This window comes from Dipteris shenzhenensis, chromosome 12 (genome assembly GCF_047967505.1).
Source record: "Dipteris shenzhenensis isolate YYH24624 ecotype China chromosome 12, Dip_SZ_1.0, whole genome shotgun sequence".
In the NCBI taxonomy this organism is placed as follows: domain Eukaryota; kingdom Viridiplantae; phylum Streptophyta; class Polypodiopsida; order Gleicheniales; family Dipteridaceae; genus Dipteris; species Dipteris shenzhenensis.
In genome coordinates this window covers 29,131,027-29,143,214 of record NC_141607.1, presented here as the reverse complement: position 1 = coordinate 29,143,214, position 12,188 = coordinate 29,131,027, and the positions used below count along the sequence as shown (strand labels likewise).

General features: G+C 39.6%; 1 protein-coding gene across 1 annotated transcript; it reads left to right on the top strand.

Annotated features, from left to right (window-relative positions):
* Nucleotides 1–8,033: 8,033 nt before the first annotated feature.
* On the top strand, nucleotides 8,034–11,597 carry LOC147896068 (uncharacterized protein C24B11.05-like). Its single transcript, XM_087382206.1, has 9 exons — nucleotides 8,034–8,142; nucleotides 8,641–8,721; nucleotides 9,043–9,140; nucleotides 9,678–9,715; nucleotides 9,828–9,915; nucleotides 10,019–10,219; nucleotides 10,303–10,368; nucleotides 10,513–10,637; nucleotides 11,528–11,597. The coding sequence occupies exons 1-9, from the start codon at nucleotides 8,034–8,036 to the stop codon at nucleotides 11,595–11,597; spliced, it is 876 nt and encodes a 291-aa protein (XP_087238332.1).
* The last annotated feature ends 591 nt before the right edge of the window (nucleotides 11,598–12,188 follow it).

Here is a 12,188-nt window from a genome sequence, read left to right as displayed (position 1 = left end):
CATCCAAATCTCCAAAGGACTGTTTGTAGCGTGCAAGCTCAGACTCCAATGTCTGTACACGTGCTTTTGCAGGTCCTCGATCTCTTTGGCTTGTGATGCAACACGATCTTATAACTTCTTAGCAGTAACACCTTGTTGATGGCGGAGAGGTATGGCAGATGTGGCCAAGTCAACAAGATCACTGTGTGCTTGGGGAGTTAGCACATGAGATCTCTGAGACATGGGCTCTCTATTCTCTGTCCTTGCTAGCTTGTGCTCTGCAAGACGTCCCTTTCCTATTCCTGACAAGTGATGCTTGTCATTCCAATCCACGCATCAATGCAAGACGTCGTAGACATACACCTGTTGAATGAAATACATGGGTATTTGCTGGTTGTTGGGGATGCTTCCTTCCACCTCTATGAATTGTTGGAGAAGGATGTGGGCTAGGGTTTTGTGCCACAAGTCTGACAACTTGGGCTGTGCATATTTATTCCTAGCACTTCATGAACGAAGAAACAAGGTGTTTTTTATTACAAACTCTGATGGACATAGTCTCTGTACTTATCAAAGAGAGACTAGGTTGCCTTGCATGGTATCGTCATCCACTGGACTAGCAACAAAAATACCTAGCCCCTCTCTGCCTAGCATCTCTCTTTGTGCTTGTAAGATAGCCTGAGCCTTAGTGTGATTTAGCTAGTTTGCTAAATCAGCCTCTTAAGGCACAAAAGCACCTTTTGGGCCCTCTTGGACTGGAGGTTGCTCTGGTTGGGGAGGATCCTGTGGGAGAATGTTCTCTAAGTTCTCTCCCTCCATGCTCATACATAGCCTAAAAAATGACAACAAGATAGAATTAATTTGTAACCACAAATAATATTAAACATTTAAACAATATCAAACAATTAAACAATATTAAACCTATATAAACAATATTTAAATATTTATTGTTGCATCATTTATCATATTTTAAAATTGGACCATTATTTTTATCACATCATTCACTTATACAAATAATATTTAAACATTAATTATTGCATCATTTATCATATTTGACAATTGGATCATCATTTTTATCACATCATTTACTTATACAAACAATATTTAAACATTACTTATCGCATCATTTATCATGCCATTGCTGTAAATATACAAACTTGAACAATGGAGTGGTTCCAAACTTGGATGATATATAAAAACAAAAATGTTACAAGTATTCATGATCGATCACTCATGTTACATCCTGTCCATGAAAGACTCAGTCATTGGCTGGTCTAAGTTCTTGGTTTAGATTGAGTTGTATACCACATCTTGGAGCAATGCCAAAAACCCCACAAAAAACTGTAGTACTTGGACGTCTATTCGGTTCGACTGACTTTCCTTGAACCGCAAATCATCGTAGATGCCGGATTAGAGCTTCTACGGGTCTCGTACTTGGCGATGGTGCACAAATGTCCAAGATCTTTAGGATGTGATGAGACATGGTGTACACATCTTGTGCAACATCGAAAGGTGGGGGATTGGTGCAGAGGCACTCTGGAGCAATGTGCTGAAACCTAGCAATGGTGGAGTTGTCACTGAGTAATGCGGGATAGTGCTTTCTAGTGCTGCATGGGGTCATCATTCCCCAATCACATATGCCTAGATACACCTCCTTGGATGACTCCGAGAAGTGTAGCATAATGTTTTGCACATGCAAATCATTATGTAGGACATTGTGTTGTGACTCAGGACGTGGGTGCTTGTGTTGTGGTGGATGCAATGCAGCATCTGACTGGGGGCGCGGTGCATTGATGCTTGTGGTTGCAATTGTTCTTGGGGATGTGGGTGCATTGATGGAAGGGAGGTTGAGGCAGCTCCTTTGCCTTTGTAACCTCGCCATGCATTCTTGATGTACATGACCTTGGCATCTACAGCAGGACCCTCCCACTTTGTCTCACATGAGTTTATGTCTCGATCTATTTGACTGAGGCATCGTCGACCCTCCATTGCTAAGTGGTACAAATACTGGTCTATAGACTCTACTATGAAAACATATGGAAATTGATCACGCAAGGTCCTCCCTCCACGCTCTGCCATTGTTCTCACCAAATTTTGCACACCGCTTTCACCATTTTGGAAAGCTGTCTCAATGATGTCCTGATCGACATTCATTAAGAAGTGTATATTCTCGTTTTTCAGCACCTTCCTCTGAAATTGCTGACACTTCCTCTTCTCACCTATGTGAGCCATCTCATATGCAGTAAGCTGCAACACAGAATTCAAAAAAGAATTCAGTGCCACGTGCAATAAGAAACTCATTAAGCCATAACAATTAACAATGCAAGCAGTCTAAGAAATTACCTAGGTATAACCTCTCACAACTCAAGCTCAAATCATGTAATAGACTATAGAAAATCAAAACACAAAAAATAAGCATGTAACTTGCACAAAAAATGACCTAGGTATAACCTAATCGTGGACTTCACCATCTAACACTAGGCTTCAACTACAACACACAACTATCAAGGGACAATTGAGTGCCAGACTAAGTGTCTAAGAGCACATCGCATGATATCTAACTTAGGCTGCAACACACAACTATCAAGGGACAGTTGAGTGCTAGACTAAGTGTTTAAGAGCACGTCGCATGATATCTAACTTAGACTGCAACACACAACTATCAAGGGACAGTTGAGTGCCAGACTAAGTGCTTGAAAACATCTCTAAACTTAGACTGTAACACACAACTCTCAAGGGAGAGATGAGTGCCAGAATAAGCATTTATGAAAACATCACTAAGCTTGGACTGCAACACACAACTCTCTTAAGAGAGATGAGTGCCAGCCCAAGAGTTCCTACAAACAAACATTTTTATACAAACTGAGACCACAAGACACAACTCTCTTAAGAGAGATGAGTGTCAGCCTCAGGTAAAAGACAATTATTTATATTATAATTAAAATTGCAACACACGACAAAAATAGACTGCAACACACAACTCTCGCAAGAGAGATGAGTGCCAAGTTGTCTACACACTTAAATACAATACAAAATAAATATTAAACAATTTAAAAAGACTGTAACACACAACTCTCCTAAGAGAGATGAGTGCTAGTCCTAAACAAAACAAAATAAAAGAAACATTAATTACTAAAACGAAAGACTATAACACAAGCAGGGGTGCAGTAACGTACCTATGATGAGAGCTGGTAGGTATGGAAGTAAGCAGGAGGTAGCAGGTAGGCAAGCAGGAGGTGGCAGGGCTAGCAAGCAAGTGGCTAAGGTGGCAAGGAATACAGGTGGATGTATTCATACGAATACCAAAAATGGCAATGACTTAAGTTTATACTATGTTTATACGTACGAATAACTTTATTCGTACGAATAGCAGTTTATTCATACGAATAGGTTATTCGTACGAATAAAGTAATTGTACGAATAACCTATTCGTATGAATAAAATATCAAAAAACGTTTGAAACATTTTAAATCACAAAAAATGCGTATTTGAGAATTTTTTTCGATTAAAAAAAAATGCCCAAATAAATGCAACTTAGGTGAAACCATGTTCACACGCAGCCCAGTTTAGACTTCCTACTTGCCCAATCATCCATGGTTGCAAATGGTAGGGTGGATGGGTGCCACACTAGATGAAAATCATGCAACGCTATCTTCAGAGTTGTCATAGCTTGGCTTGCCAGACGTTGTGAATGCTACATTCCACTTGCATTTGTCTAATTGGCTAGCATCATCATGAGCTCAACTTTGTGAAGAGGTCCACGATTTACTACAAGGAAACCTCCACTCTTAGATATCTTCTTTTGCAGAAGATACCTACAGGTCACCAACAACATAGAAGAAGCTTGTGGGTCGTTTTCTAAGCAAGAAAGCTAAGCAGGACCTCAACGTTCATAAAAGGCCCATGATTGAAATTCCCCCCCCCCAAAAAAGGGCTCACAGCTGCTATCGTGACTTGCCTGATTTTTTTTTAAATTACTCCTTTGGGCCTTTCACCTAAGTGCTCGGTTGCTGTAGGATTCATCCCAATCATTGGATCGACAAGCTTGTAGACATGAGAAAATCAAAACTTTGAGATGCATGCATGGGTCGCTTTGAACTAGTTGTGCAGTTGGCAAGTGAGTTGGAAAGATGAAGTTGAACTGAAGGGATCTGTGGCTACCAAGGACTTTGATGATTGAAACGAAGAGAGAGGCATTCTTCCCCCCTTTTTGTATGCTATGAAAGGACCTTGTTTTGCATACTTTGTGTGTGTGTGTGTGTGTGTGTGTGTGTGTGCACATGCAGATGCATGAGAGCGAGCGAGCAAGCAAGAGGGAGAGAGAGAGAGCAAGAGAGAGAGAGAGAGAGAGAGAGAGAGCGAGAGAGAGAGAGAGAGAGAGAGAGAGAGAGAGAGAGAGAGACGATGGCACTGGACTTCGGAGAGCGGGTCTCCTACCAATTCGTACAGGTTTTCATATACGGGTTGACGGACGAGATTTGAGGAAGAAGTGGCTAGGTACACATAAGAGGAGGGCGAGGGATCAAGCGCATGTAGAGAGACTAGGGGCAAGGAGGGTGAGGCGGACAAGGAGGGCACACACAGGCTAGAGACGGAGGACGAGGAGGGTGAGGAGGACGAGGAGGGCGAGTAGCACAAGGAGGAGCAATAGTAGGATAGAACATTTAGTGGTTCAATATTTCAGCACTTCTGCTCTTTTGAGTAGATTGCCTCAACAGATTTGCCATTTTAGAGTTCGGCACTTTTGCCATTTTGTAGTGCATTAGCACATTACTTTGGTGGATTTGCCATTTTGTAGCATATTGCCATTACTTTGTAGACTTTCTTTGCAAAATTGTAGTGTACACCTCCGCATTTGTAACATTTAATCGTGATTTTAATGGAAAACAAAATTATGTGGGATAGGATGGGACTGAAACAAGCACCATCGTGCCCCACATAATTTTTTTAAGCTTTTGTAAGAACTTTGGTATATACCGACTCTTGTACCACTGTAGTGTCGATATCTACCGATGCCTGTATGCGTGCAGTGTCGGTATATACCGATGGCTACACCGACGCCCATATCGACACTGTTGGACATATTTCACCGATGGTGACACCGACTCTCGCATTGATGGTTTCTTCGTGACGTCCACACTGACAGAGTTTTTGACACTTTCCACTTGTTAAAATTTTTTTTCTTCGTATTTAGCGTAGGTATCGGTGTCGAAAAGCGGTCTGTGTCTTATAGTGTATACTAACACTAGTAAAAGAACTTCTGTTATTGTCGGTATATACTAGTACTATCTTAATGTCAGCATGTCTTGTAGTGTATACCAACACTGGTAAAACAACTTGTGTTAGTGTCGATATATACCAAGACTGTCTTAATGTTAGTATATACCGACTCTCTTAGTGTCCATATATATCAACACTACACTAACATAAACCTATCTGCATATCGTATTGATGGTTTTTGTGCCTGCGTGCGCTAAATATTGGCCAAAAAACGTAAAAAAAGGATGAAGGTGTAGTGGTGTATGTCCCATATTGTGTTAACCCAAGACAAATGGAACCTATCATACCAATTTCATGCCCAACATATCAATGTTGCATGTATGGGATACTGGAAACTTGCTTTGCATTGAAAATCTGACACAAATTGTCTTGAGGATGCCATTGGAGAATAAGTGATAGACACCATAGAAAGTTGAATCCTTCTTAAGAAGTGAAACTAATTTTACATATTGTGAATTGTTAATTTTTCCTACTTACGAATTTATTAACTAATTAATTAAATATTTTGGTTGGGATTAGACAATTAAGCAAACTTTAATCCTTTACTTCATCATGTGTGCACAATGTTCCTTATAGTAACTAAGGTATCCACTTTGTTTTTATGGTGTTTATGGTAGCCTAATTATTGAATGTTGCAAATCCTTGATTATGCTTGAACACACACATTTTTAATTAATGATGATAAATTATGTACTTTGGACTAGCCAATGTTGAGAAGGGGAATAACTATGCAAGCCCTTTCAAGATAAAACTTTACTTAAATATGACATATAGACTTGTTTCTTTTGTAAAGTTGATATTATGTAGTTAAAAGTGAGAGATGCTATCTAAGATTTAAACAACTGATTATGCTTTGAGGCTTTATTTTTCTCACAGAAGGAATTACCCGTTTATTCAAGCTTTTAATTTATTAAGAATAGTTCATCTTTGTTGAGAAAGGAAGTAAGCTTTCTAATTACTAAAATATCTTTTAGGTTGATGAATCTAGGCTATGATAACATTGATTCAAATTAAAATGATTAGGTCTCATTTCTTACATCCATATTGGAGATGGGGTTAGATAATAGTGAGTGTGTGTGACTAGTGTGTTTTTGTTTTTGTGTGTGTGTGCGCATATGTGTGCATGTGTGGACACACATACATGCAAGTTTGTTCACACATACACAAATATGTGCATGTTGTCGAAACACACACATGCCCATGTACCCATGGACACATATAGATAGAGGTAATTGTACACATACACAAGCATGTGCACGTGCACACATGTGGATTATGTAAGTATGTGTGCATATGTGCTTGTGCACATGCATTTTTGTTCCTACATCCACATGGACAAATATGCATGCACACACCCAACCTTGATAATGTGCATGCACATAAGAGCACACGTATATCACAATGATTCATCTCTCAGAAATTGGGGGGAGTGCATTACTACTATAAAACCATGAGAGTTCAAGGGGAGAACCATTCTTGTAAATCGCGAGGCTTTAAAATGACCCCTTTTTCTATACACCTTACAAAATTTTCCCAAACCCTAATTAAAAAACAATGTATTTCTACTTTTAAAAAAATCATTTTTTCTATTTAGAAACACCTTCTTGAGTGGCCCCTGTGCCCCCGAGCTCATAAAGTAAGATTGATCATGATGTCATCAAGATTGTGTGTGTTTGTGTGTGTGTGTGTGTGAGAGAGAGAGAGAGAGATTAGGAAAAGTAGCATTCGCTTGTTGCAAAATGAAAATGAAAACAAGGTGGGGATCCCACTAAGGCCCTACCTTTTGGAGTGTCATTATAAGTCTAAGTGTAAAGTAGCTGGATAAATATTTCCAATAACTTGTAAAAGGGAAATGATAGGTGTAAATTGGAAGGAAAGGAAAAGGTGGTGTCATACAAGAGACAAAGAAAGCCTCCATCTTTAGGGAGAAATACCTGACAAAAGACAAAAGCATTTAGGATAAAAGACAAGAACATTTAGGACCTCCACATGCAAACAAAAACCTTAAACCCTAAATGCATTAGAAGCACTTAAACTCCTACTAACCCACACTTAAACCTGATACTAAACACAATTTGCATGGTCAAATTGACCAAATGAGCTTACTTAAAAATTATGAACCAAATCAGCAACTCACTAACCAAGGCATCCCGAAGGACCCTTGCACGGACAAGAAGAGCCAGTCTCCAAGAAGATGCACGGACAAGAAGAGCGAGTCTCCAAGAAGAGCCACACTCAAACCTGATACTAACCACAACTTGCATGGTCAAATTGACCAAATGAACTAACTTCAAAACTATGGACCTAATTAGCAACTCACTATCCAAGGCCAAAACTTCTTTGGGAGCGATGCAGCGCTACAATACAAGTTTGGGCAGGCGATTTGGAAAACGTGCGTGTTGCTGGTGCAAGCAAAATTTATCGCGTGTACTAGCGCTAATTTGATACCATTCCATGGAGATGAGAAGCTATGTAGATCAAGCTATGCCGCTTTTCACAATCCCACATGGTTCTCAATTTGGAAAAGAGTCGCTTCCTTCACACAATTCGGCTAAGAGTAATCTGCTGATCATCATCTTTTGTCTCCTCATAGCATTTCTCCAAAGCTACTCGATCTCGGACGAGCATTTATACTTTGCACAGGGGGCGTAGGCTCATGAGCGAGGGAAAATATGAGCGGGGGAGACTGTGGGAGAGCGACCGGGGAATCGCTTTCCAAGAGTTAATACATAAGTTCACTCTTGGAAGCAAACGCGAACGTTTGTTTGACTCAAGCGATGAGGAACGCAGCAGTCTGTTTGTACGTACTAGCATCTTATAAGAAGACGCAGCAGCCGCAGCAGCAGCAGCAACAGCCATCGATCCTTGATCACTTCTTGTTGTTGGGTTCTCTCTGATATCTCTCTCTTTCGCCTCCACCGTAGGTCGCCTCCACCGTAGGTAAGGTTCTGCTTACGGTGCTCACTATCTTCATTACGCCGGAGGAATATGTGAAACTCCCTATTTGGAGCTCGCGCGTGCCTTCCCTTTTTTATGTTTTTCCAAGAATCACCCGGCCAAACGGACGCTCCCGTTGCTCATTAGATATCTCCTCCGACAGCGACTTCTATTTTCAACATGCATACGAAAATATTTAGTGTCTGGATGAGTCCCTTCAGTTTCGAGTTGACAAGAAGCTTGTTTGAAAAACCTGGATAGTTTAGTTCGGTCTCAAAAGGTTGCTCCAAGCAAACAAAAGATAACGGTGTCGCATGATTCTCTTCGAAGTTGTTAATGATTTTCCAGGGGTTTTGTAACGTTGTCAGTCAGAATACTGGTGGCGATATTATAATTTTTGTATGCAAACGACTGCCTGTTATTCTAATTTGATGCACGGTTTTGCAGATTTTGGAATGGGGAATGGCGAAGAAAGGAACGCGTCTACTTATAATGGAAGACAACCGCGGTTTGAGTGTCTTCTTTTCGGTAACTGAGTACATTTCGCAACTAGCAATATACCAGCTCCTGGCACGAGTACTTTTATCTGCCCGGGGGTGCCTCAGAAGACTAATCGTGCATCCTTCGTTCTTTTGTGAAGATTTGAATAATACATTGCTTGCCCCCAGCTTTGGGATGTCGCAACAAATCCGAAAAAATATATACGGTACTGCATATCTCTTGCTCTTCTCTTTTAGATATTTCGGATTTACTTGTGTTGGATTGGACTTTTATGTTTGGAACAACTTGAAAATCTTCACTGAGAAATTGATTCGTCCCTTGCATTGTCGAGAGAGTCGTATTTCGCAGAGTTTGCGGTGGAGAAGCTGGGAATTGATGCAGACGCTGCTTCTAAACTTTGTTCAGAGCTGTCCAAAAGCTATGGATCCATAATGGCTGGTCTCGTGGTAATTGTCATTAAATATCCCAATTATTGGATTATTAAGACTAAACTCCTAAGGTTACGCAAATCCATGCGCTCAAATCTTCATTGAAGACTTAACGTTTGAATAAAAAGAGTCTTTTCCATATCTATAATGTCCTAGTAAGGAACCGTCATGAGCAATACAATTAATTGTGCCTTTCATGATCTGTCTCTATTTCTCTCGCCCTCGTTTGTCTCGCTTTTTGCCTCTTGCCTTCTTGCATAGTCTCTATTCTGACATGGTATCAGATGATTCAAATAGTGATCCTTGGGCTTTGTCTCTTTCCTTGCATAGTCTCTATTCTGACTCTGGTTTCAGATGATTCAAATAGTGATCCTTGGGCTTACCCATCCACAACTGTTGCATTCTTTGCACCTCCCTTTCTCGAGAGTGACGTTGCTTCCGTTGCTTCTATACCTGATGATCGTTTAGCTGCTGGTCACGTAGCTTTACTTGTAGACGACCATCTCACAGCCGCTGCAGATCTTTCTTGATTTAACGATGGTGTTGTGGGTGCAGGCAATAGGGTACAAATTTGACTACGACGAATTCATAAGGCAAGCTTTAAGTCTATCATTTTATAAAACGCCGAGGAATAAAATTTGAAAATTGTTATGCCTTTATTGTGGCGAACACAGCTGACGTCCATGTAAATGCCGGTTTCACTAGAATTGCGCACGGAAAATTACCGTATCACCTACTAAGGCCAGATCCTGAGCTTAGAGATCTATTATTAAGCATGCCACAAAGAAAATTAGTGAGTTGATTTCAAAATTCAGCAAACTTCTGAACCAGTTTTCGCTTTCAGAATTAGCCAGGTGAACAACAAATTGATGAGGGTATACATGATGACCTCCTAGGTATTCACAAATGGAGGCAGAGACCATGCTCTCAAGGTGTTGAGCAAAATGGGTGTGGAAGACTGCTTTGAGCAAATCCTAAGTTTCGAGACGTTCAACTTGCGTGACAATTTTCATAGCTCCATGCCTATCTTGTGTAAGCCTGACAAAGAGGTCTACCAATGTGCCATTCGAATTGCTGGAGTTAATCCTAGCAAAACAGTATGTGAGATCTATTATTTCGTGATGTGATAATTTAGTAGGGGGAAAACTTGCTAAGGGTTGCTAAGATTTGGGGGGTGCAGCTTTTTCTGGATGATAGTCCTCACAATGTGAAAGGAGCAAAAGCTGCTGGTCTTCAGACTGTTTTGGTAAGGTCCGCTCATTGTCTTGGGTTGCGAAATCTGTGTGAGACGACGTGGCTAATTTGCAACTGCTATTCATACGCGAACAATATTCTCGAATCAATATGTGTTTTCTGGAGTGGAATAATTCTATTGCACACTTTTTTACAGGTCGGGCGCAAAACGAAAGTGGAGGGTGCCGATTATGCCATAGAGAGCATGCTTGAATTAAGAGAGAAAATACCTGAGATTTGGCAAGATCAAGATGTACTTGAAAGTCTTCCCAAGCAACAATTGTACACCAATGGATGCTATTGTTGTTGCTACATAGTTTTTGAATGCCTGAAAGCTAGCAAGTTACTAGATGAGAAAATGTATACGAAAAGCCCCCCGAGGCATTAGACCAGCTCGAGTCAAAGCCTGAAAACATTTCCATCACATAGTAAACAGAAGATAACATCTAGGGCATTTAGTGCGACCATCAACAACAATCATTCCAATAAAATTAGCATTGATAGTTATCTTACTTTACCCTCAATGAAGCAATCTTACATAAAGAAAGCTTGTAAAGCCTAGAAAATCGCTGCGAGAAAAAGCTCTTTAGTTCGTATATCATGAAAAACTCAATCCAATACTTTTGTTTTTGAATTAACAAAAACACATTTTATAGTATGACATATGCACCTTAGTTTTATAGATTGTCACAAACGTATTGAACATATATTGAAGAGCTTGATCCAAATGTTTGCAAGAGCTTCACCATCTTCTTTTAAAATGTTTGCATGTAGGTATCAATGAGAATGGATCCTTACTCTCAAACGTACACTAAAAGAGGTCGTTTGGCAAAACTCTAGAGACTACCCCAAGTACTCCCTCTTTTCACTCTCTCACACATGTGTGTGTGTGCACACACACACACACACACACATCATCATCATCATCATCATTATCATCACTTACCAACTTTAAATGATGGTATTAATGCCATGTTTTGTTTATCTTTATATGTCATGATTGGCATTTATTATCATAAGCTATTTAAAACGGTGTTTATTTTGATGAACGATTGTTTCATTGATGATCAACTTGGGTTCTTTTCTCTTATAGTTTTATGGTCAATATTTGTCTTAATGAGTTAGCATTCATTGTCATATCTTGTTAAATATTTGCTATGTGGTAAAACCAGGTACAAACATCAATTGGTGAGGAGTTTCCGTGTGGAGTACCCGCATACTATTCTTGGTGAGATTCCTTGAATTAAGTAAAGTACATAGGGTTAAGGACTACCAACCTCTATCTTATGATTATAGTAATTTGCTAGTCATTTCATACCTTGTTATACCTTTCACTACCTTTACTCTTTAGACATGAAGAATATGTAGATAGGAATGTTCATCCCAACAAAGACTAACTAGGATTGTTTTTTGTTGGATGGTGATAGGTACCAAGTCCTAGCTTTGGACTAAATTGGTGTTTGAATTATAGATTTACTACTTATTTCTGGTCTTTTGGCTGTGTTTCCTAATTATAAGTTTTTTAGTGAAGAAATCTTCTTTCCACATTAAATACTTAGGTTTGCTTAAATTTAGCAACAATTATCTATCTTTTACCATATTACAGATAACATAGGCACCTATTCAAATGCATGCCAATTTAAAATTGGACTTTTTTATTTTTTATTTAAAAACTTATTTTTGCGTACACATGGTTGTATTACGATCTCGAGGCATGCACCACTAAGAAATTGTATGTATCATGTGCATTCGAGTGGTTTTAAAAACAGCTTGAATAAAACTTTTCGCCAATGAAAACACCCTTTGGAATTTTTTATTTAAAAAAAAAAAACT

Bases quoted from the DNA above. Each gene is read 5' to 3' on its own strand.
- LOC147896068 (XM_087382206.1), top strand. From the start codon at position 8,034: ATGAGGAACGCAGCAGTCTGTTTGTACGTACTAGCATCTTATAAGAAG. The intron at 8,143-8,640 runs GTTCTCTCTGAT...ACGGTTTTGCAG, and splicing joins TGATCACTTCTTGTTGTTGG to ATTTTGGAATGGGGAATGGC. The intron at 8,722-9,042 runs GTAACTGAGTAC...CGTATTTCGCAG, and splicing joins GTTTGAGTGTCTTCTTTTCG to AGTTTGCGGTGGAGAAGCTG.